Source organism: Symphalangus syndactylus, chromosome 24, assembly GCF_028878055.3.
Source record: "Symphalangus syndactylus isolate Jambi chromosome 24, NHGRI_mSymSyn1-v2.1_pri, whole genome shotgun sequence".
Lineage (NCBI taxonomy): Eukaryota > Metazoa > Chordata > Mammalia > Primates > Hylobatidae > Symphalangus > Symphalangus syndactylus.
Window position 1 is genome coordinate 58,378,950 of NC_072446.2, and position 25,031 is coordinate 58,403,980.

The 25,031-nt window shown below is 55.2% G+C and overlaps 1 protein-coding gene across 8 annotated transcripts in view; it reads left to right on the plus strand.

The window, feature by feature from the left end:
* The window catches only part of RRBP1 (ribosome binding protein 1), a 68,803-nt gene that overhangs the window by 30,942 nt on the left and 12,830 nt on the right, over nucleotides 1–25,031 (plus strand). For 7 of the 8 annotated variants that reach the window (XM_055266716.2, XM_055266718.2, XM_055266717.2 and 4 more), the window contains 8 exons: nucleotides 8,436–8,584; nucleotides 9,751–9,873; nucleotides 14,932–15,084; nucleotides 16,004–16,122; nucleotides 18,057–18,210; nucleotides 21,741–21,879; nucleotides 23,921–24,099; nucleotides 24,221–24,255. In XM_055266716.2, the coding sequence (XP_055122691.2) occupies nucleotides 8,436–8,584; nucleotides 9,751–9,873; nucleotides 14,932–15,084; nucleotides 16,004–16,122; nucleotides 18,057–18,210; nucleotides 21,741–21,879; nucleotides 23,921–24,099; nucleotides 24,221–24,255 (1,051 nt within the window). Of the gene's footprint in view, nucleotides 1–8,435; nucleotides 8,585–9,750; nucleotides 9,874–14,931; nucleotides 15,085–16,003; nucleotides 16,123–18,056; nucleotides 18,211–21,740; nucleotides 21,880–23,917; nucleotides 24,100–24,220; nucleotides 24,256–25,031 lie in introns of all 8 variants that reach the window. The other variant, XM_063633921.1, reaches the window with a different exon arrangement.

Sequence of the window (25,031 nt, forward strand, 5' to 3'; positions counted from 1 at the left end):
CCCACAAACGGGAGCTGCAATGCACACTGCTGTCTGCTTAACAGTGTGTTGGTGACATCTTTCCGTATTGCACCTGAGAAGCTGCCACATTCAGCTGCATAATATTCCCTAGCATGAATATATTGTAATTTATTTAAATGACATTTAAGTAGTATGCAGTGCAGCTAAAATTAATGCTGCAATGATGTACATACACTGTTGTGTGTCTCTACAAAGTAAAGTCCTAGATAAGTAATTATCAAGTCAAAAGGTGAGTAAGTTTTTAATTTAGGAAGACAGTGCTGCATTGCTTTCCGGAAACGTTTCACAGTTTACGATGAGAGGGCCACAAGATTGTTTTCTGACTCAGCACTCCTCACACAGTGCTGCTGTGCTACTCTGGGAATGACTCTAACTTCAGGAAGTTTGGGTGGGGGGAGCATTATAAACCCAGACGTGGGATAAGGAGAAAACCTCTTTCTTTGGAAATGAAAGGCACAAATTCTTTACTACATGTTTGGAGAGGAGGAAATTGATGGGATCCTGGAGAAGTGGAAATTCCCCGGAACGGAAGCTTCCCCATGTTCCGGGTACCGTCAGCTGACGCACGTGTCCAGGCTTTAGCTGGTTTGTTCTCTGATAGTTAACTGAGCACTTATGCACGGTGTCTATTAGGAAAGTCAAGTTTCTAGCACAAGACGTATGTGTATGCAGTGGTGTTGGTTTTTAAAAAAAAATCTATTTTTATCCTCAGATTGAGTCTTTGTTTGCAGGATTATGCTGGTTTGCCTCCCACCCTGGGCTGCGCTGATCTTGTAGTAATCACCATCTGGGTGTTACACTGGCAGGAGAGCTGTCCCACCCAGCACCTGGAATCGAGTCTGGATCCTGCAGTGTGGGCGTAGACTGAGGAAGTACATATGTACATTCTGAAGACCCCACAGTTAGCGTGAGCTCCAGAACAGTGTGCTTTTAACTGGAGCTTGCTTCATTCATTGTTGCTGCTGGGTGGAAACAGGTGTTTCCTCCTTACCTCTGCTAGCACGTCACTCAGGGGATGCGGGGATGCAGGGTACTTGTTGCACTCTTGGGGAGTCTGGAGCTCACCCAAGGACCTGTGACCTTTCTGCCTAATGGAAGGGGGTGGGTAACCCTGGGGGCATGGCACTTCTCTCTTGGCCGTGGGCCTGCTTTCTGCGGGGCCCTCTTTCCCCAGCCTGCTGATGCAAGCCAGTTTTACTCTGTGGCCAGAGGGACCATTGTGTCATGGCCCAGGAGAACCCACCCAACCTCCATGAGGTGGCAAACACTCAAACAGGCATTTCGGAGGCCCATTCTTGCCACGTTGTCAGATAAGTCCATATGGGAAAAAGAGGCCACTGCTGGGAGGTAGGATTATGGGTAAATGTTAGTATCTCCCTTTCACCCTTCTGCGTTTTCCAGTAACTTTTTTTTTTTTTTTTTTTTTTTTTATGGAGAAGAAACAACTCCATTATTTGTCTCTAAGTCAAATAAACAGGCCCTCATTATACCAAAGCTGATGGAACGCTCATCCTTCTGGGTGTTTTGAGGCAGCCCTGTGTCCTCTGAGGAGCAGCAAGGAGCACCTTGCTCCTTTTGGGGTCTGGAATGAGGAAAGGTAGTGCCAGCTCTTCTGAGGCCTCCAGAAGGAGGCCAGTGCCTGTCCCAGCCCTGGCACACAGGCGCCCGGGAGGCATTCATGAACTGAGGCAAGGTGGAAAGTTAAAGGCAGTTCCCACATTGTGGAGCCTGGCAGTGCCCTGGTGGGAGGGGGCCTGTGAGCTCCGTGTCATGTGCAGTCTCGCTGAGCCCCCATTCTACCTCCACGATAGGAAATGCAACCTAAAATCCCAAGTCGTGTTCTGTAATCTGATGGGGCTGGGGTCACAGGTCAGGGGGTATGGGGAAGAGTTGTCAAGACCCCAGGAAACGGTATTCAAGGTGTCTAGAGTAGCAGGGCCCTCATCTTAAACAATTTGACTTGGTGATGGGAACACCCCTTGCTCCCAGCTCCTCACCCACCCACGCCTGTTCTCCCCATGTGTGGCCTGCTGTGCTCCAGACCCAGCGCTGCTTAGCACAGCAGGTGTGACGCCACTGCGCTCCCCAGCCAGGTGTTTGTTCAGATGTGCAGTTTAGGAGGCTGGTTTCCATGCCTTTATCCCTCGTGCAATTCTCTAAGGTGGATTTGAATTTTTACCTGTTTGACAAAAGCAGAAAGCAAAGCTCAGACTTCCCAGAAGTCATGCAGATGACCAGCAGATGGCAGAGCAGCCGGTGTGGGCAGCCCCTCCCGAGGCCCCCGCCCTGCCCCGCAGGTGCCCCTGTGCCCTTCTCGCCGGCGGTTGCACAGAGAGGTGTACACGGAGATCAAGTCAGATGCTTTTTCTTTTTGAACTTAACTCAGTTTCTCAGGGTCTGAAGCTCTGAAGAAAACTCTCTGGGGCTTATGAGCCTTTATTCACTTTCTGTGGAAGTTCTTCAAACCCAACTTTTTCTTTTCTTCTTCTTTTTTTAAAGAAGAACAAAAACATCCCCTAGGGAAGCGAGCCAAGTATCAGTGTGAGAAGCTGCTAGATGACACTCTTCCAGAAATCTCTTTTCAGCCACTTGAAAACATGGTGAGGCTGGGACTCCAGTCACTGCCCCCAGACGGCTGTGGTCAGACAGCCTGGGATTAAAAATCCCCTGCTGTTTTCTGCAGGCATTAGGTAGAGTCCTAACTGCTGTTTAAACTGTATCCTCCTTGGGCCAGCCTGTGTGCCTTGGGAAGGGCCTTGCCCAGAGGTCCTCCAGGATTGTCCTTCTTTTAAAAATATTGTGATGTGGGTTTTTTTTTAACTCCAGGTATAAAATTGGTTTTGTTGAAATTTGGAGGAAAAAACAAAACTTTAAAGATCTTCAATCCATAGGATATTTTAAATTCCATTAGATAACATTAAATATACAACTCCCTAAGTTTGTAGCTGATTACGTTTTTCTCCAACCAAAGGAAAAGGACTAAAGGAAAAGGGCTGATTAAAAGGCCCTGAATTGGGTTGTTCTTGACATTATTTGTATTTAGCTCCATTGCCCTTCAAGCTACAGATGTGACTGTTCATGGCATTCGGGGTCAAGTGCAGCTGTGCCTCCTTGGCCTGCTTCCTGTCAGGAGCGCTGACCAGCGCTTGGGCAAGGCTGGGCTCTGTGGCCTGAGCTGGGCCTGGAGTCCACTATTGGTGCACTGCCCAGGGCCTGCCTCAGCTGTGGGCAGATGAGCAATGAGTGAGAGCAGGAGTCGCAGTTTGCCTCCAGGAGCATTTGGTAGATCTTCATTTCCTCCAGGGTTTCATAAAGCTCACTTCCCCCACAGGCTCAGGAGGAGCCTTCACGGCCACAGTCCAGGAAGGAGCAGTTAGAGAGAGGCCAGCAGTGATGTTGGCTGGAGCTCCTCCCTAGAGAGTGTCTTGCGTCCCACCTTGGGGTGGGACCCTGAAGGGAGCCGGCTCCTCAGGTTGAGAGAGAGAGAGATGCCCTGGACTTTGGGTCAGCAGGAATGGGGAGCTTGTCCTCAGCCTCTGAATCTTGGTCTGCAGAGGCTGATGACTGCTTGTGCGGTGCTGTGCTTCCAGGAGGCACGTGGGAGCCCTTTCCTGGGGCCCCAGGGTCTTCACCTTCTTACAGCAGACCTGAGTTTGGGTTGGGTGACTGGGGACTGCAGGGCGTGGAAGGCACGCCAAGATTGTGATCTGGCTTGGGCAGCCATGCTGGGTCCCTTGGTCTGCACTGTCTGGAGTCGCCCCTGTGCAGGCCCGGAGGCAGCAGCTATTCAGACTGCATCTGTGTGTCTGAGGGAGGCACCCTCAGAACTGATCTGGACAGTCTCTTAGGAAATGAGAGTTTTTGCCAATGGAGTTCTTCCCCAAGCCCTCAAGTCCGTGCTGTTTCAGGTTCCACTGTCAGAGTCCCTGGGTTGACACCTGGGCCTCTCCCACCAGCTCAGCTTCCTGAATACTCGGGCCTGGATCCTGGTCCTGGTGGTCTGCCTGCTTCCAGCCGCATCCCCCTGGGCATCCTGAAGTCTTTTTCTCAAATTCAAACATTCCTTTCTAGGCATCGCTTGTTGCCTACAGAATAAAATCCAGATTCCCAGGGCCTATGAAGACTTGGACCTAGTCCAAGCTCGGGTGCAAGTCTGACATGCTAGGGCCCAAAGCCCCTTACCGTGTCCTTACCCAGCTATGCTTGGCCCAAGGCCTTAAAGCCTTTCTCGGCATTGCTGCCACAGTCGTTCTCCAGGTCCCCCTTGTGTCACTCTTCTGCCTTATGGCCCTGTGTCCTCTGCTTCTGTTGGCCACAGCCCAATCTATAACTTAACTTTCCAGGCCCAGCAATTTACAAACTGCTGGGTATGCAGGTGGTACATACTTTGTGTCTAGAGACCACCTGGCCCTGCCTGCCCTGGTCAGGGCTGCTGGGCTGTAGCAGCAGCTGGAGCTGAGCTGGAGCCTTTTGTGGGGCCCATCCCAGGGCCGAGGCGATAATCCCCTCCTATTAACCACCAGCTGTTGCCAGGGCTTAGGCGGCAGTTCCTGGAGTGGTTCTGATACCCTCCCCGTGGACTGAGAGAGCCAGGCGTGCACAGTGCAGGGGTGCTCCAGCAGCTGATGTGGGGGGCTGGCCGCTGAGTCTCATGAGGCCCCTTAGGGCTGAGATCCTCCTTCTATGCCTGAGCCCTGGCCATGGGGGATCCTGGAAATTATACAGAGAGAAAAGCCTCATCCAAGAACGCCACAGTTGACAGTGAGAGAGAACACTAAGTGCCTCTTTGCCAGATGAGTTTAATTTTAGGTGCCTGAGCCTCCCAGCCTGGTTGCAGAAGGGAGAGTCGTTTTGAAATTTGGGTTGCGAGGTGCATTATCTGAGCTGCTGTGAGCTGCTTGAAGGCCGGCCATGCTGATTTATTTTGCTGTGCGTTACCCTGTGCCAGGCATGGTTCCAAGCATGTTGCAACTTACTCTTTCCAGCCACGCTGTGAGGGGAACAATGATCATCCCGATTTTGTAGGCAAGGAAACAGAAGCAAAGGAAGATTAAGCCACTTGTCCAAGGACACAGGTGGGAAGGAGCTGAGCTGGGATTCGACCCCAGGCCACCTGGTCCCAGAGGCCTTGCTCTAACCTTGGTGCCCCACTGCCCAAGGACAGAGGTGACCTGCAGACTGGATGTGGCCCACGGATGTGTTTGTTCACCTGTACAGTGGTTTCATTCATTTATTTATTTTTTATTGAGTTAGCTGTCAGCAGTAAAGATGAGAAGATAGCACTTAAAAATCTCGTTTCCAGGCTCTCGGGCAGGCCTGTGGCTCTGAGGGTTCTGGCTCAGATTCCCCTATTGCAGCCATCACCTGGAGGTGAAGTGCCGTGCCCAGGGCCACCCAGCTCAGGAGAGGCTACCCCCCTGAGCCCAGGCCTGTGTGGTTGTCACAGTACCTGTCCCATTCCTGCAGGGCCTGGCACCTGGAGTGTTGCTGTGTCCACTGCCAGACAGAGGTCTGGATTATCCATCAAAGTGAGACACTGACCTGCGTCGCTACTTTTGGGTCTCCTGCTCCCTGGTCACTCCCCAGGCCTCCTGGCCTGTCCTTTCCTGGTATTTCAGACCCACCAAGATGGGCAAAGCGTTAGCCACAGGAGCAAGCCCTCAGTGAGCCGAGCTGTTCCAGCGTTCACTGCACCCTGGGCCTTTTGAAGTCTGTGATTTCACAGACTAGGTGTTGAGTCTGACAGACTTAGCTTAGTGCGTTAAGATTTCACAATTCGGAAGGTTACTGGTGTCTTCAAGTATTTGCTGGAGCCCTAAGTGATGTGCTGGGCACGCCTTAGGCTCCCGTTAGTACGTTATCTAAATGCAACTCATCTGGAGGCCCAGAAATCTTGCCTCTGCTTCTGAGGGCTTTCCTTTCTTCTTTCAGTTGTGCTGCCCTTGATGTGGGGACAATTGAGACAGCACGGTTTTTACCTAAAAGATTTAATGAAAAATGTTTTGTAAAGTTATAGCTCTCTAAAAACAGTATAAAAGGTGGTGTTTGTATGAGTGTGGCAAAGGCTGTGGAAGTTTCTGGGGGGCCATGAGGGATGGCAGAGGAGAACGTTAAATTTTGCTGTATGAAGCTTTGCGTTTGTTTTACTTGTTGCAAGTTTTTATTTTTCTGTTAAAATATCTAATAGAATGGAATTACATTTGAAAGTTTTAATAAAGATTTATGAGAATGCCGCTCCGAGAACACTCTCGGGAGCACTCTGTGGACTGAGCCTGCGCGGGGTGAGCATGTGGCCACGCTGACCCCTGTGCAGGAAGCGGCGTCCTAGAGCGTGTGCTCTCCAGAGGCCTTATCCAGATGTTTCCCCACCCGGCAGTGCAGTAGGGGCCGTGGGGCCTGGAAGGGTGGTCTTTCAGGAGAGAGTTCAAGAGAGGCCAGAGCTCTTGGGTCACTCCGGAACCTCTGCAGGACCAGGGGCTGCGAGGAATTCAGCAGGGGGTGCTTTGGGGGTCCCCAGTTCTAGAAAGGAATAGGCCAGCCAGTCCAGGAGAAACAGAACATGAGCCACACACGTGTGAGCCATGGATGTGATGTAAATGTCCTTAGCCACATTTAAAAAGGCAAGCAAGAAACAAATGGACTGAATAACGATACATTTTATTTGACCCAGTTTATCCAAAATGTTATTTCAACATACAAACCATATATAAAATTATTACAGATACCTCACATTCTTTTTTTTTCGTACCAAATCTTCTAAATTCCATGTGTACTTTCCACTCATAGCACATCTCGAGTCAGGCCAGCCATGTTGCAGGTGCCCAGTAGCCACACGTGGCTGGTGCCCAGCACATCGGACGGCGTAGGAGACTTTTCTGAGTCAGGAGGGGGAAATGTCTTTGCAGCAGCAGCTAGACGCCGGCTGAAGCAGCTGCCCTGCCCAGTCTGTAACTACAGAGGTGTCTTTGAAACAAGTGGCCTCTGTCTCCTGGAAAGTGCTGGCAGTAGACACGCACCTGCAGGCTGTGGGGGAAGACAGGAAGGCTGGGAACCGAAATGTGAACTAAAACGGGGGTTTCTCCCGAGAGTGAGCCATGCATGTTTTTATTTTCTTTTGGCTTTTGGGTTAGAATTTTCTCTTGTGTGTGCATTAAAATTACGTTATATACATACACATACTTCAGTAAAAAGAAGGTTGAAAGGGCATGCTTTTGCCAGGACCCGTTTTCATGGCACCCATGACCTCTTAGGCCTTTGTGTCAACATGGTTATTTTTAAACTCCCGAGCCTCACCAGGGTAAGAAGTTAGGAAATAAAGGTGCTCATAGCAACCAGCTCGCCCACATCCCATGTTCCCCTCATTAAGGTATTGTGCCAAATGCTTTGACTTGTAATGAAAATATTGTGACTAGTAAGTGAAAATATTGTGACAAGCCAGAGAATTGAGGGTTGCTATGGAAACCAGCCCTCTCCTTTGTCCTCCCAAGGTGGGCTCAGCTGAGGGGGCTGCTGTAGGCCGGTCCGCTCTCTGATTTGGCTCATTTTTAGCGCTGTCATTCGGCTGTGGAAGAGTCCAGGCACTCAGGCGTGGCATCTTGGTTCACCCTTTCTTGCTTCCAAGGCTGCATTCAAGCCCCAATGAGAGCAAAACCGTGTGTGTGTGGTGGGGGGTGGGGCGTGTCGGCAGTTTTAGTTTTTCAGAAGTGACGGTTGTTGGCAGGTGGCTCCCTGCCCTCCAGGCAGTCACTCATGGACTGGCAAGTGGACAGGCCCTTTCTATAAGAACCCAGCCAGCCTTCCCTCTCCCGAACCCTGTTGCTGCCTAAGCTTCATCCAGGGAGCTAGAAATAGAGGGTTTGCACTGATATGTGGAAGCAGCCTCTCCTTGCTTTCTGTGCTCCTCCCGTGGCTGCAGGAGTGTGGCTCTGGGTGTCTGTGTGTGGTGGACGGTGGATTCGCTGCCCAGTCAGGTCCCACAAGGCCATGGGGCTCAGTCACGGCCAGTGGGGAGAACCTTGGTGAGCCATGCAGGTTGAGAACAGGACCAGTGCATTTGCAAGAAAAAAAGGAAGGGAGAAAAGCCTATGGGAAAAGTACGCCTTGCTTAATTTTGTTGCAGGCCATCTTGATGGTAGAAAAAAAAAAAAAAAAGAGGAGCTCTACTTCCACCCCAGGCTGGGACTTCCTATGGGCGAGTTAGGACGGTGCAGGGACCCATCGTTGAGTCAGTTTCTCGGTGTCCTGAAAGAGCAGGAGACACTGGAGCAGGCCCGCCATGCTCAGCCTGCCGACCCCAGGCAGTCGGAGAGCTCTTCTTGGCTGTGAACGGAACCTTCTTGGTGTGATGGGCTTTGTGGCCACATGTGTTGTGGCGTATGGGCCTAAGTCTCAGCTCTTTCCCTCTCTCTGCACAGGGCCCCCAGATGCCGACGGCCCTCTCTACCTCCCCTACAAGACACTGGTCTCCACGGTTGGGAGCATGGTATTCAACGAGGGCGAGGCCCAGCGGCTCATCGAGATCCTGTCTGAAAAGGCTGGCATCATTCAGGACACCTGGCACAAGGTGGGCCCACCCTCCTGCTGGCCATGCTCAGAGGCCACTGCAGCTGGCGAGGGTGGTTTCGCCCTTCCCTCTGCCTCTCCCCCTCGGGCCAGTGAGTTGCAGTGGTTACCTGGGTTCTGGGGCCCCCATGCCTCCCACCACCCGAGATGCCCGTCAGGATGGCCACACGCACCCTGCCACGCCACAGAGAGGACATTCATAGAACAGCCTCCACTTCTCTTTCCTGGCAGAATTCTGCCACCCCGAGGGATCGCTTGCAGGTGCTTTGGCTTCTGTCAAGCCACCCATGGCCTGGCTCCTGAGATGGTTAGGGCTGGGGCAGAGCTCTGTATTGGCAGGGGATGGGATCTAGGGAGCAGGGGCCTAGCCAGTTTGTGGCCACAGCTCAGGGTGCAGAAAGGAAGGTATAGGGACACACTGTGTGGAGCCCTGTGAGGTTCCCCAGCTCAGAAGCGCCTCTGGTTTCCATCGTGCTGCCAGGGGCAGGTTCAGAGGCTAAGAGCTCTGAGCTATCTCATGCCTCTGGCCAAGAGGTGTCCCCAAGAAGTGCTGCATGGCACATTCCTTCACTGGAGTCAGAGTTCAGGGTAACTTTGCTGGAGAATTTAGTGGTTAGAGATGCTCAGGTGTGCCCTGAGGCCAGTAGGGTCACTCCCTTCCTGGCCATACACATCCTGCAGTCTCAGTGGCACCGAGAGCTTGTCACTCATCACTGGGGGCTCTACTGGGTATGAGTGGCCATAGGAGATTCAGATGACCAGGGAGAGGCCTGGCTCTGCTCAGGTCACTGTCCCCAGAGTACCCGGCCCCCATACTGCACCCAGAGGCCTACGGGCTGCACGCCCGGCTCGGGTAGGCTCCAGGCCAGAAATGGTGGCCAGCTGCCCCTCAGAGGAGCTGGCAACACCACACTCCTAAATGCCACTCCAGGGATCCAAAGCCTTTGGCCTTGACAGTCCCAACACACACTGGGTCAGGGGCCCCGGCAGGCTGATGGCTGAGGCAGGGCCGCCTTTCCCCACAAGTATCCGGAGTCCCAGTGGAACCCTTGACTCGAAGCCCCTGCTCACTTCATCAAGCCCTCAGGCCTCTGCTCTTGTCCGGGGTCGGGGGATGAGCCAAGTCCCATTTGTCCCCTCTGTTAACGCATCTCTGGGTACTTCTAGGCCACTCAGAAGGGTGACCCTGTGGCGATTCTGAAGCGCCAGCTGGAAGAGAAGGAAAAACTGCTGGCCACAGAACAGGAAGATGCGGCTGTTGCCAAGAGCAAACTGAGGGAGCTTAACAAGGTACAGCCTGAGTGGGCTCAGAGATGGCTTGTTCTCTCCCATCCTCAGAGGACCCCCGCCCCATCCACGGTGGATCCCGGGCTCCGAGATGCTGGGGCCTGCCTGGAACGTAGCTGGCTGTCAGGCCACTGAGTAGGGACTGCCGCTTATCTGCTGCCTAAAGAGCCGAGGGCCGGCGGCTCACCCTTGGCAGTGCTCATGGCTCTACGGTGTGGTGGCTTCCTTCGTGGCTGTAAGAACGCAGGGAAGTGAAGCAGGGCTTTGGAAGTGAAGCAGCATCAGTTTGTGATGGGGATGGACCAGACCTGGCTTTCACTAGACAGGTCCTGCAGTCACAGGCCACCTTTCTAGGGGCCGTGCCTGGAAAGGAGGGTGGCCACAGTAGATTCAAGGTTGTTTTCTTGAGAATTATGCAAAACCTTGTGAGGAGGGGACTGGAGGGGCTGCTCTTCTCCCTTCTTCTGATGTCAGAGGAGGGACGTGCAGGGAAACCCTGGCTCCCTGCATCAGCAGATGGCATGGCAGGTAGCATTTGCACTCTGAACAGCAATCAGTGGTGGGTTGGTGCTGCCGTAGGACGGGGCTGGTGGCACGTTGAGATTGTGTTGGGATCCATGGCATAGGGGCTGTTCTTCCCACTGCAGAATTCACCGGGGTCTTTCCCCACCTCTGCTTCTGAGAGTGAGCCCTGGTGCCCCAGCCTTCCTGGAGGAAGGGCAGGGTGAGGGGCCCCCTGGCCCTCTGGGAGTGTTCAGGCCCTGTTGAAAGCCGTCTTTGCCCCATGCAGCACTGCAGGCTTGCTCTTGCCCTCTCCCTGCCTCCCTGCCTTCTCCGTCCTGGGCAGCGGGCGCAGGGAGAGGGCCTGGATGGTGGACTGTCCGACAGTGTCTGGGCTACAGCCCTTCCTCCGGGTGGCTTTGTCTGCTCAAGCACAAAGAATTGGAAGTAAGGCAGCCTTACTTTTTGTCGCAAATTCAGGGTCACAGCTCTGAGCCAGATGGGAAGTTCACTGGGTGGGGGATGGGGCAGGACCAGAAGACATACCTTAGATGGCCGCTCTTTGATGCTGCCCCCCACCCTGCTGGGGTGGTAGAATATCTCCCTGGCTGCATACTCAGGGCAGCCTGTGGTCCTCATTCAGTACGCAGCCTCCTCGGAGACCACCGGCCTTGCCTCTTAGGTGAGGAGAAGGTTAACGGTGCGTGGCCTCCCTCCCACCCACACTCTGCTCCCTAAGCCTGAAGAGGTCCTGTTGGGCTCCCAAATGCGCATCTGTGAGGACCCCCATCAAGCTCTGCCAGAGGCCCCTAATCTTCAGACCTAAGTCTGCCCCCCAAGCCCCAGCTCAGCCACTCACCCTGCCTCTGGCCTCACCTCTTCCCTTTCCCTACCTGTGCACAGACATGCTGTGCCCTTTCGTGACTCCTCTGGGGCTCTCCTCTTGCTCTTCCCTTGGCCTGTAATGCCCTTCCGTGCTTGGATGTCTGGACATTGTCTTCTTACTCTGGAAGACTCAATTTGGTTTCTCTCCCTCAGGAGCCTTCTGGAGCTCCCATGTTCCTATTCTGCACGGAGGTCATTGGTACAGTTAGGCATCACCCGGCTGCATCTGGCTCCTGTCAGACCTCAAGCCTCGCGGCACAGATGCACTCTGGTGGTCTCGCCTGGCTCAGCCTAGCAGGCTGCCAGTGAACAAGTGGCCACCGAGGGCCAGGCCACCTCGCAGCTGAGGGGAAGCCTGGAAGCATTTCTGAGTATTTTACGTTGTCTTCTTGTAAATAGTTAAATGTTTGTAGTGGATGCCTTTGGCCGTTTCTCTCCCTGTGCTTGTGCTGTCTGTTGAGAGTCCTGAGCAGAGCCGATGTGTTTACCTTATTCTTTTTTTTTTTTTTTTTTGAGACTGGAGTTTCACTGTTGTTGCCCAGGCTGGAGTGCAATGGCATGATCTTGGCTCACTGCAACCTCCGCCTCCCGGGTTCAAGCGATTCTCCCGTCTCAGCCTCCCGAGTAGCTGGGATTACAGGCAAGCGCCACCATACCCGGCTAATTTTGTATTTTTAGTAGAGACAGGGTTTCTCCATGTTGGTCGGGCTGGTCTCAAACTCCCGACCTCAGGTGATCTGCCCACCTCGGCCTCCCAAAGTGCTGGAATTGCAGCCATGAGCCACCGTCCCTGGCCTGTTTACCTCATTCTTACAGTAACACTGCAACTTCCCAGCACTGCTGAGGGAAATGTTACGAGACAGTAAATTCCAGAGAGTGTGGCAGTTCCTCTTACCTTAATCCCCCTCAGGAGCTGGGGAGATGGATGGAACCTATGTTTCTTGTTCTAGTCCCTTCGATATGTTTTCTTTGTCCTTGTAGAGAAGTTTTTATAGTTGAAAAGGGTTTTCATTAATTCTGTTTCTTGGGGTCTGATGCTGAAGGCATGATCTGGACACACTGAGAAAGAAAATTTGGATCATCTGCTGTATCCAGGTCTCCCAAATGTGCGAAGTCCCAGCAGAGTTGGGTACAAGGACCAGTCCACATGCCGTCTGCAGGAGTTGATGGGCCCAGACGCCCTTGAGAACTCTGTCCTGGCTGTCTGAGAATCTTTGGGGGGTTTGAGGAGTCCAGGCAGAGCTCCAGTGATGTAACCAAGAAGGCACAACCTTCTGGAAAAACATTCCAGCTGTCATCTTCCTGGGCACCAGAACCTCTGTCCTGAAGCCACGCCTCAGACTGGTCCCGTCCTGGGCTTGGTCCTGTGTTCTGGCTTTAGGGCCCAGAAGGAGATGGGGCTGTGAAACAGAAGGAGCCCCAAGGCCCTCTGGGACCCTCAGAGGGTTTACCTGGGGGTGGGATCATGGGAGGAGGTCTGTTACCAGGCCTTCTTGGTGGAGGTTGCTTCCTTGCTTGGCTGGGGAAGCAGGTTGGAGGGCTCTCTACAGTCCTCGAAGCTTACACCATGAGGGGCCCCACTACTCCTGGGGAACAGTGCCCGGAAGAAGTGGGGACAGAGAGTCACTTCTGAGCCGATGCTGGTGATGGTGCCAAGCCTTGTCTTCTTGTGTGCCGGAACCCCCCACCACCATCAGGAATGCTTTTCAAGAAAATAAATCTGACTCTTGCAACTGAATTAAGAATTTGACAAGCAGTAGGAACCCTGGGACTCTGAGCTCTTTGAAGAAAAAGAAACCATAGAGAGCTAAACAGCTGCACTGAGGACAAGTGACTTTTCTCTGCTCTTTAAAAAGCCTAGAGGCAAAGGAGGGGGAAAATCCCATTGAATCCTGGCGGCCCTGGGACCCTGACCCCCAGGAGATAGGGGTCTGCAGACCCTGAGCGGGTTGGACCTTGGAACTGCACGAGGCCTGCCCAGGGCTGGGAAGGGTGTCTCCAGGTGGCGGAGGAGGGCTGAGGATGACCCAAGTGTGGCTTCCCAACCTGCCATCTATGTGGCTGTGGGAATGCCTGGTCTCCCTGAGCTTTGGTTTCTTTGCAAGGCTGGACCATTTACTTGGAAGGGCTGTTGTGTGGGAAACTCAGCAAAGAGAGCGGCCTCCTCTCTGCTGGTGTTTGGAGGCTTCCAGCCATCCCCACCACACCCGTCTGCCAGCAGAGGGCCGGTGGGGCCACGTGTGTTAGAGGAGGAGGTGCGGAGGAGTCCTGGAATCACCGCTGAGCTGCCCTCCCTTTCCCCAGGGGCTTCCCAGCCCACACAGAAGGGCAGGCGTCCTCATTCCTCCCCTTTCTGGGAACCCCTTGGTCTTGTACAGTCCTAGGTTCGGGCCCCACTCCTGCCTCTTAGAGCTGCTCCCCAACATTGAACAAGTGTGTCCTCTCCAAGGCTCTGTGACCTCAGCTTGGATGGGGATTGTAATCCTCGTCTTCCAGAGAAAATTAAATGGGACAGTGCTGGGGCGCAGTGTCAGCTCCTCCCACCCCCAACTTCTGTAGCTAATCAGTGAAGCAGACCTGCAGGCTCCTGTGGGCCTCTCACCCCGGGCAGAGCCAAAAAGGTGATTGTCTTTGAAAAGTGAGGCCAAGAGTCCCAGGAGGTCCCAGAGAGTGCCAGGAGCACGGAACAGCACCAGCACCCAGTGGCTCCTCCTCAGGGTTCTTTCCCATCTCAGGCAAGAGGGACACTCTGGCCTTTGGGATGGGCCTCCCTACAGCCCTGGTCTGGGGAGGGGGCGGACTTCCCCACTCCTGGCCCACTGCCCACGGAGCAGCCTTGACGCTCGTGGGATGCTTGTGCCCTGGTCACCCAGGCCGGCTGTGTTTATGATATGTATTCACATCACATCAGTGCTGGTCTGTCCAGGCCTGCTAGACAGGGAGCACCCCCACCCCAGGGGCTCATTGTGTCAACCTTTGCTTGAGTTGTCATCCTGCCTCCCTGTGGCTTCTGGTTGAGGCTGTCCCTCTGGGATGACACAGACCATGACCAGCCTTCCCATCCTGCTCTGTCCCTGCTGGAGACGCCAGACCCCCCAGACTTGGCATTCATGTTCACCTGTGGGTATCTGGCACTGATCGGAGCCGATGTCCCGCTGGGTGGAGGACAGAGTGACTGCCTGCAGAGACCCATGCCCTACCCCCAGCCACGGCAGAACTGGCAGCTGGCCCCACCCCCACCTTAGCCATCAGGGCTTGCCGCCTTTCAGTCCTGACGAAGGCACTTGAATAGAAGTAGGTGTCCCAGGGGCCTGGATGTTGGTGACTGAGTCAAGCTGGGGTGTTTTCATCACAGCAGGGCCGAGCCAGTGCTCTGGAGAGCCAGGGACAGCACCGCATGTCTCTGCTGTTCCTGTCGCATCTGCCACCTCCACTGTGGCCAAGGCCTGACATTGAGCCCACAACCAGCCAGGGCCAGCAGGGTTTCCAGGGATCCCTTGTTGTCTGTTGGTGTTCCCGCTGCTGCTGGCTTGAGTCTAGCTCAGAACTCGGCCGGCAGGAGGGGTCTGTGCTCTGCTGTCCAGCCTCCCAGCCCGGGTGATGCTCTTGCTCCCTTCTGATAGGCTCCTGCCCTGCAAGGCTCACCAGCCCCTCTCTCTGCTACTTTCCCCCCAGGAGATGGCAGCGGAAAAGGCCAAAGCAGCAGCCGGGGAGGCCAAAGTGAAAAAGCAGCTGGTGGCCCGCGAGCAGGAGATCACGGCTGTGCAGGCGCGCATGCAGGCCAGCTACCGGGAGCACGTGAAGGAGGTGCAGCAGCTGCAGGGCAAGGTGGGCAGTGGCTGGCGGCATGGGAAGGGACCGGACCCAGTCCCAGTCCAGGACGGAGGGAGCCAGAGAGGCCGAAAGGGCGAGGCATGAGGAGGGGGTTGATGATGCCCACAGGGGTCTGTAAGGTCTGGTCAGGTTTAGGGGTCCAGGGGCTGTTGCATTTGGCTGGACAGGGTCTGGCAGTCCAAGTGTGTGTATAATGTTAAAAGCCAAGGAGGTATGAAATACATTTTAAAGAACACTTTTCAAAACAGCCTAGTCTCAGATGGCCAGCCCTGTTTCCCTACCTCCTGGGTGTCTGTGAAGTTCTCACCCTTCATGTGAACCTGGAGAAACGCTGGCTCTATCTTCTTTCCACATGGTTGGGAGGATCCCATAATACCAGAGGCCTGAAAATCACACAGCTCCAGCGTGGGGCTCCAGGCCAGCACTGGCGGCTGCCCAGACTGGCCCTGTAGTCAAAGTCTGAAGCCTGCACCCTGCTCATAGTGGGCTGCGACCTCCTCCCTGCTGCATATCTCAGGACGTGCTGGAGGTCAGAGGGCAGGAATCGAGGCTTCCTCAGGGGGGTTAGAGGCAGTGGCCACGTGCTTTGTCTTAGAACAGTCAACCATGTGACCTTGGAGGCAGATGTTCATGGCGCGTGTCAGAGACCCTGGGCTGAGTGTTCAGCCTCGGGCAGGCCATGAGCAGTGAGGAGGGAGAGAGGTGTCGCTGGGTGTGGGGGTCATGCTTGGCCACTTAACCTCGCAATTTTCAGGCCTCTTGTTTTATGGGATCCTCTTAACTTCCACGTGGAAAAGGTGGAGGCTTTTGGGGGTTTTCTTTTGTGGGCTGTGTCTTCACTAACCACGGCTCAGAAGTCAGTTCTGTGTGTGAGGCCGAGCTGCCTCTGATGCCCTTGCCCGTGACTTTCCAGATCCGGACTCTTCAGGAGCAGCTGGAGAATGGCCCCAACACGCAGCTGGCCCGCCTGCAGCAGGAGAACTCCATCCTGCGGGATGCCTTGAACCAGGCCACGAGCCAGGTGGAGAGCAAGTAAGCTGAGCTTTCCTGCCTCAGCACCTCCCCAAGGGCTCTGGAGTGAGGAAGGCTTCACGAGGCTGTGGCCAGGGCAGCTGGCACAAGAGCCAGGCATGGGCCCTACATGTGTGTGGAGCCGTCCTGACCTTCCATGTCCCATCTGGGTTCTGGGCCCCTGAGTCTTCTAACAGGTGGCCCAGCATCCCTGCGGTGGCTGGTGGTGGGCCTCGACGGTGCCCTGGAGCACAGCCTCCTGCTCTGCAACACCCTTGCTTCAGATGCACTGGTACTAGGGAGGGTTTCCAGCACACAGGCCCCACCTGCCTAGCGGGGTTCTCATCTCAGTGTTGTCTCTGAGTTGCTGAAGCACTGCAGCCCACAGCAAGTGGGCCGGAGGGTGCACTTGCCCTCTGGAGTTAAGTATAGCCGCACTTCTGCTTCCCTGATTTGAGCATTACACCCTCAGCAGCGGCCCTCGAGAAACCCACTGCAGTGTCTTTAGTTGCACATTTCTTTGCCTTCTCTGGTCCGAAGTGTCCTGCAGGGACTTGGCAGAGCTCTGTGTTATCCCCAAAGCCTCTGCTCTCACCAAGGCAGGGGCTGACCACAGCAAAGCACGCCAGCACCCTTAGTCCTTGTGCTGGGAGTCGGGTCAGGGGAAATCCAGTGTGGGAGCTGGACAGGGAGGGGAACCGGGCCAAGTGTCTGTTTTGACTGTGGCTCCCTCTGACATGGAGTGAGACCCAGCAGCTGCCTTCCCCTCTGCCTGTCCCCTCTGGGTCCCCTTCCTGAGCCATTGGCTGGTTGGAGGTTTGTGGCTGCTGTTTCCTCAAAAGCCACAGCAGAAGGTAAATGTGGGGCTGAGAAATTCTCTGGCGTCTCCCTACATAGGATCTGCTGTGGCCTCCTTACTGGGTAGGGCTCTAAAGCCAGGAGACTTGTCAGGCTGAGGCAGTGGCCCTGCCAGTCCAGAAGCTCTGGCTGGTGGGTGGCTCTCAGCAGCGGGATGTGTTTTCCCAGGCCCACTTCAGAGCTCCCAGTCCGTCTTGAGGGCACCACACGATCTTCCGCCTCCCTCCCAGGTCTCTTGAACCTTGGCCTTGTGAAGCATGCAGCTGATGGCCCTATAGTGGGCTTTGGTGTGGCCTCCCCAGTACAGACGAGGCAGCCCCCAAGTCAGAGAGGTGGGACCTGCCACCCCGCAGGCAGCATAGCAAAGCTAGCCTCAGCCCAGTTTCCCAGCTCCACCTGGCCTGGTGCTGTGTCCCAGGGTTTGGGACAGTCTTGTCTGGTGGTGTCCCTTGGCTGGACAGTCAGTCCTTGGCCTTGAGGCAGCGTCTGCTAGTGAGGGAGTGGCATCCTGATCACACGCCTCACGCTGGAAAGGCAGGCCTCCAGCTGCCCTCTTTTCCTTTAAGGCTCCTTCTGTAACTCCGGAACATTCCTCCCAGCTCCTGAGACCCAGCTTTTGAAGTGCCGTCCTGAAGGGTCTGTTTTGTAAGCACCTCAGGCTCTGGCTTTGGGCAGCCTCCCCAGCCTGGCCCTGGTCCAGCTGGCCAGTGAGGGGGCGCATGGACTCCGTGGTCTGCTGCCCACAGGCCTACAGGGGGTCAAGGCGGGCGGATCTTCATCTCAGGGCTGGTTTGCACCCAGAACTGTGTTGCCATTTTCTGTGAATTTCTGGCTGTTTCTGGGAGGGGCTCCCGTGGGGTGCTTTAGTGCACATTTCCTCTATGCTGTCTCTGGTTCATGCACTATATGGGTAAAAAAATGTCTTCAGCAAAACACATGCCGAACCCCACACAGCTGATAATGGAGAAGTGTCTTTGGTAATGGCTTCAAGACTTGGGCAACTGCTTACTTACAAGAGAGCTGGAGTCCTGGAGGGAGGGCTTGGACCACCGATCCCATCACCCTTCCTGTTAGTCAGGCTGGTGACTGTCTTGCAGGCAGAACGCAGAGCTGGCCAAGCTCCGGCAGGAACTCAGCAAGGTCAGCAAAGAGCTGGTGGAGAAGTCAGAGGCTGCGCGGCAAGATGAGCAGCAGCGGAAAGCTCTGGAAGCCAAGGCAGCTGCCTTCGAGAAGCAGGTCCTGCAGCTGCAGGTGAGTCGGGGCGGTGGCCACCTCAGTGCCCTGTTCACTGCCCAGCAAGATTGTCTGCATAGCAGGGATGGGCCCAGGCTGGCCCTGCCACACTGGGCACCTGTTTCTAGCCTTGACTGGGACAGATGATGGTGTCTGCAGGGCTGGGGCTCAAACTGTTCACCTTAGTCTCCTTGGTAGTAGTGATAGCTGGCATCAGGCGGGAGCTTTCTGTATACTAAGCACTGTTCTGAGCATTTTCAAGCATTAACTCAGCCACTTTTCCTTGTAACCCTATGAGGTAGGCATTGGTAGTGTCTGCATTTTTACCCATAAGGGAGTTTGAGGTGCAGAGAAGTTCAGCAACTACCTCAAGTGCACCCAGCCAGGACATGGCAGAAGCAGAATTTGAACCCCGAGTCTCGCTCTGGAGCCGTGTTTTTCCTCCCATACTTGCCCCCACTATGGTGCTGCAGCTCTGGGGCAGCCAGATGAGCCCACAGGCTGTGGACGCAGCCTCTGGCTTCAAGGCCAGTTGGGGTTTCTTCTTTCTCAGCCTCTGGGTGTGGCCTGGAGGCCTGTTTTCCCAGGAGGGTGCCTGTTCTCCTTCAGAGGGAGGAAGATTGTCCCCCTGTCCCCAGGGGAACACGAGCAGCATGCAGCGTGTTTTCCCAGCCCAGAGGCCTTGCCTGGTGAATTCCCATCCCTCTGCTGGCCTGTGTTGGGCAGGTGGACCCCACATAGGGCTGTTACCCAAGGCATGAGGCAGCTTGATGTCATACCCACTTGGGTTTAACTTTTCTGGATAATGAGGAGACCCCAGTGACCCCAGGGGCTTAGGGCCCTTTTTCTGTCCCATCATTGAAACCAGGCTGTAGTGCGTGGGGGCATTAGTGCTGCCTCTTGGAAGGAACTAGAACAGACACGAAATTTTAAGAGTGATGTTTGAGCATGTACAAGGACTAAAAGAGAACGTGGGCAGAGAAACAGTTTGAATTGGGGTGGAATTGAGATGGATAATTTGGTGTTTTCTGATGTTCATGTGAAGCAGACCCACTCAGAACAGTGAGTTGAGAAGCTGTGGGGTGGGCCTGCCTATGGTTGTGTTTTAAAGGCTCCCGGATGGTTGTGGTCCATCTGGGCCTGGAACTGGACTTGGTTTGTCACCATCACGTGTCATTCCTACGAAGGATCTAGCCAGGGCCCACAGGCTCCCAGTATCTCCTGTCCTCTCCAGACTCAGGGTCCTTGTCCACAGCCTGGGGCTGGGCAGAGGATTCCCTGCTCTCCAGTCTGACACCAAAGATTCTGTGCCTGTCAAGTCTGTGATTGACAGTGAGGCCTTTGGTGCCAGCTGTTGGGTTCATGTCCTGGCTCTGCCACCTCCTAGCAAGTTATTTCAGAGCCTCAGTTTCCCCATCTGTACTATGGGCAGGATAGTAGGAGCTGTCCTTCAGGGTGGCTGTGGGAGATAACCATGCTGTTACACCCAGAATGCCTAGGACTAGATCAGTGCTTTTCAGAAAAAGAGCTCAATGTGAACTCTACAAAATTTCATTCAAGATATCTCCAAGTCAGACTGGCAGTTGAGGTTGTAGAAAGTGTCTCTTTTTTGCTGAGGTGAAAATGGGGCTCTTTCCATATTGTGACTGTCCTTCCTTCACCTGAGGCCCCTTCGCTGCCAGCCAGCTCTGCAGGAATGAGGGCAGGGGTGGCCTGTGCTGACCTTCGGTCCTGGAGCACTGGCATCAGGGAGATGCCCTGCCCCTCATTGCCTGTCTCTCCCCGGACAGCCTCTTGGGGCCTGCTTGGAAGAAAGTACCCACTGAAGGTGCTGATGACATCCTTCTAGAAGAACTGAATTTTAGAAATCCGGGAGGGTCTTATGAAAGTCCCCAGCTGGCCCGCCCAGCCATGGGACCCGCTTCTGAAATTGTTCGGTGTGATTGGCTATGCTAACAACATTCTCTTCAAGGCAAAGACAGTTGTCATCTCAGGTCTTAAGATGGAGGCCCGTGGTTTCCATGAAAGATTTTAAGTTTAGGGTTCCTGAAGGTGGGTGGGTTTTTGTTTGCTTGTTGCTGGAATCAGAGTTCTAATCAATGTTGGTAACAAACAGAAAAACATGTGCGGTCAGTCTCCCTGCAGTCTGAGCTGGAGTCCCTTTTCTTAAAGAAAAAAGGCAGCAGCAGCTGGTGTGTTTTCTTCCAGTCGTGCAGTGACCCTGCCCTGTGTATCTTGGTCGAGGCAGAGGTGTGAGGGTGTTGGAGCCAGTGGGTGCAAGGCAGGCTCCTGCCCGGGACGCTTGGCAGAGGAGAAGCAGGTGTGCATTCTGGGAGCAGCTTGCAGTCACTCCTTTCTTTTGTTTCCTCCCTAGGAGTTGGTACTGAGTAATCCCCTGCTACGTTCTAATGCAGAAAGCACTGCCCATCCTAAAGCTGCCCCCAGTTTTCACTGCACAGTACACGTGCACCACGGTCTAGTGGCCACATCCTCGGCAATGGCTTCACTGGCTCCAGCCATGCCTCTGCCCGGATGGTGCTCATCTGAGCAGTTACCTCAGCTCCAGGCTGTGCAGCCATTGCCCTAAAAGAAAATGAAAACGGATGTGGATGGGATCAGCTTGGTAAAGGCATTGACGAGGGATAACTCACAGCCTGTTATTCAAACAGCAGTCATCTGTTGATGCCCCTCTTACCTGGTTCTGCCCCCAGACAAGCTTGTTAATGAATAATCAGTGGTCGGGCTCTTTGGAGAACTGAGTTCTCCAAAGGGCTGGTTAAATGGAGGCCTTGGCCAGCACTTCTGCTCCAGTGTGTGGGAATCCTTCACAGGTGAACGAGGGCGTCCTTGGAGCACCGATTGGGACTGCCAGAGCCTGCCTGACCCTGAGCCGGAAACTGGGCAAACACTGAAGCTCTGTGTGGCTCCGTGTGGCTCCTAAACAAGAGTGTGGTGGGCCTGTCTGTCCTGAGTGAGGAAATGTCTCTGAGATACTTTTGAACTGTGTGAAATTGCCATTTTTATAGGTAAAAATCGTCAAACACTGACAATTTCATGTGGTTCAACCTAATATTAAGAACTAAGAGCACTGCCCTGTAGCGTGATCGCAGTGGTGCACCGTGCGTGTGTGTGTGTATGTGTAATGCATGGAGCTGCAGGTGGGAGATCTGCCAAGCTGTCCCCCACCCGGGAGAGGAATGGAGGACTGGATTGGGAAATGTCACTAGTTTACTCTGAATCCGTATCTTTGGACTCTTGCAGTAACCACGTCTTCATGAACCACTTGAGAATGTAAAAATAGGGACTCAGAAAAGAACTGGGAAGTGAATGTGGGTCCCTGGCAGCTGCCTTCTCCCCATGAAAGGGTTCTGGCCGAAGTGAAGCCTGTGCAGGTTCTAGAGCCTTGAGGGATGCATTTCTTTCCCGCATGGACCAGAGACTGCACGGGGCTTTGGTGGGGTAAAGAGCTCTGTCCGCTTCCACCGCAGAGCCGCTGAGGGCTTGGTCCTTCCACGTCCTCACTGCTCCACTCCCCTGCCTGTCCCCAGGCATCTCACAGGGAGAGTGAGGAGGCCCTGCAGAAGCGCCTGGACGAAGTCAGCCGGGAGCTGTGCCGCGCGCAGAGCAGCCACGCCAGCCTCCGGGCGGATGCCGAGAAGGCCCAGGAGCAACAGCAGCAGATGGCTGGTGAGGGCGGCGGCAGTGGGGCTGGGGGTTTAGCGCAGGGTGCTGGGTCTGCATGCCGGCCCAGCCCCACTGCCAGTGCCAAAACTCAGTGGGTTAGGCCTGCTGGAGTGAGAGCAGCACAGATCCCTTGACTGCCCCTCAGAAAGTCTAAGAGCAGGGGATTATGCCCAGTCAGGGGCTGGCGGGGGGCACAGTCAGCCTATAGGCGCAGTCCAGAGGTTCGGGGGTGGAGCTGCGAGGATGGGACCTACAGGGGCTAGAAGTAGGGGGCAAGGCCTGTAAGGGCCTGGTGTGCATGGGGGCAGGGCATATGGGGGCGGAGGGCACTGCTTCCCTCCCAAGCCTGGGTCCACAGTGGCTGTGGGTGAGCCAGGGAGATCCTGAGGCGTCTCGGCTAAATGTGTGTTCTGGGCCTTTCTACCCTCCCAGCTCAGTCAGCCCGGGAGGCCAGGCGGCGTTTACAAGCCCGTGGTTCCCTTGCTCCAGTCGATCATGGAAAGGGTGACAGGGATGGAGGGCCAAGAGCCCTTGGAGAAAGGGAGCTGAAGGTGCAGTGAGAGGCCTGTGGCCCTTGGCTCACTGGTGCTTCCCGAGCCACTCCCCAGGCCGAGCACTGCCGCGGGTGCCGGGCTGGGCTGGACTGGGGGTTACACGGCAGGGTCACCTGCAAGGACGGGGTTGCACAGCAGGGCCCTCTACACAGGGACTGTGTTCAGGGCAGGGTTGGCAACTGTTGCTGTGAGGGATGGATGGTGAATGCTTCTGGCCAGTCTCTGTCACAACTGCTCAGCTCTGCCACAGTGGGCAAAAGTGCCCATTAATACCTGCTGAACAGAGGCGCCCGGCTGTGTTCAAAGAAAGCTTCATTGATATCACTTGGAAAAATGGAGATTGGGAGGCACGGCCCCAGCTTGCTGGCCCCTGCTCCAGAGGGCTGGGCATGGCTTTAGATTGCGTGGTCCTGGAGACTCTTTGAGGCAGGAGGGGATGCATGGCAGAGGCAGCACAGGGCCCAGAGTTGGGAATGAACTGACTTGGCCTGTGTGAGAAATGGGCTAACAAGTGTAGCTGGAAGGAGAAGGCTGGTGGCAGGGCAGGGCCAGGTCACCCTCCCTCTGAGGAGCTTGGGCACTGTGGAAAGTGTGACAGAAGTGCTTGGGGCAGGAGATGAAGTGGTCTCATTGGCGCTTCTGGACGCTGGCACCAGGTGGAAAACAGACCAGAGGGGCAGGAGTGGCCCGTGGAGACCAGGGATGAGGCCTTGCAGTTGTCGAGGCCCAAGGCAACAGGGCAGCGCCCAGGTGGCCGCAGAGGTGCTAGTGAAGAGGGCAGCTTGACAGATGGCGGGTGTGGGCTTGTAGGCTTCGGCAGTGGGCGAGGGAGGAAGATGAGGAGTCCTGGGAGGTCAGGATGTTGGGTTTGCGTTGTCTAACTAGAGCTTCATTTAGAAGTGGCAGATGGCAGAGCCTGGGGTTGGGGAGAGTGCAGCCTCAGAGGCACGAAGATGACACTTAGACCCACGGGACTGTCTGAGGTCACCTGGGGAGGAGGACGCCTCAAGGGGAGAAAGGGGCCCAGGGCAGAAAAGTCACCCCCTGGCCTTTTTCGACTGTGAAGAGGTCTTGGGGGTTGGGGGAGACCCAGCCAGGGAGGTGGGGGAGGTGTGGCAGTGGGGTCCACTTAGCCACTTTCTAAGGAACTTCTGGTCTCAGTAAGAAAAAGAGTCTTCTAGAAGATGAATCTTTAAAAGCCTCAGCTGGAGTCCATTTCCACTCTCTATCATTTTCTCATGAGTGTCCTGAGAGCGTTGTATTCTACCCTGACGGTTCTCAGAAGTGATGCCAGAGTGGCACTTTCCTCAACAGCTAACAAGAGGCCCCAGTGGTCAGTAGTATGTCTTAAGAGCCCCAGACACACAGAGGAGGCGGGAGGAAGCCCTCGGTGCCCCACGTGTGCTAAGAGGGCAGCAGTGAGGGCATCCTCCCCACCCCCCGGGGTTTGCAGTCTCTTAACTTCTCTCGTTTCCCTTCCTCTGCACCAGAGCTGCACAGCAAGTTACAGTCCTCCGAGGCGGAGGTGCGCAGCAAATGCGAGGAGCTGAGTGGTCTCCGCGGGCAGCTCCAGGAGGCCAAGGCAGAGAACTCCCAGCTCACAGAGAGAATCCGTTCCATCGAGGCCCTGCTGGAGGCGGGCCAGGCGCAGGACGCCCAGGACGCCCAGGTCAGCCTCCTGCCTGGGGCCACGGGGAGGAAAGGGAACTCATCCAGCAGGTGGGTGGACTAGCCCCGCTGCGGGAGATGAGTCTCCTGGAGACCAAGGAGCTTTTTGTCTCTCATTCCAGGCCAGCCAGGCGGAGGCTGACCAGCAGCAGACTCGGTAAGCTGGGGAAGCACCCTGCCTACTCACTTGAGCCTCAGCCCGGGGGACCAAAGACCCTTGGGGGCCAGGGTTTTCAGGAGGGTGCTCAGGTCCTCTGCAGAAGAGCCCCTTTCAGAGGCTCCCTTCCCTCCCCCATCCTCCGGTGATTTAGAGGACGGGGACAGGCCTGGGCGGGAAAGAAGGCGGCCTTGCAGAGAGCTTCACGATCACATCGTTCGAGTGGCCTCAGCCAGGCGGGAGCACCCCCTGCCGCCTGCCGTCCGTCCATCCACCCGTCCATCTCTCTGTGGGAAGGGACTGACTGGTCAGAGGTTCTGTGTGTACGAGTAAGGGATTTTAGGGGCTGAGGTCAGGAACTCTTAACAGGAAAAATGGTTGCACAACCCATAATGGCGAACCCAGGCTTGCTGCTGGAGCACAGGTTCGAGGCGTCGGGGCAGAGCTGGCAGCGTCTCAGGGTTGTTTTCCTCCATCTGTGAGGTGACGTCACTGCTGGCCAGACCTTGTTTCCCTCCGTGTCAGCAGCACCAGCGCCAGGCCATGCTCGGGGAGTGTTTGTTTGCTGTTGCTAAGGCCGGAGCCAACACCTGGGTGGGGTGGCTCGAGTTGGGGCCGGAGTCCTTGTGACCGTCACTTCTGGGGCTCGCCTCCTGTAGCACATGCCCACAGTCTCGGGAGGCAGGTCCTGGCCGCCATGGCTAGGGGTCCATGCAGCAGCAGGTGGAGGAGGCATGGAGGGTATCCTGCATTCCCTCGCACACAGTCAGGTGCCA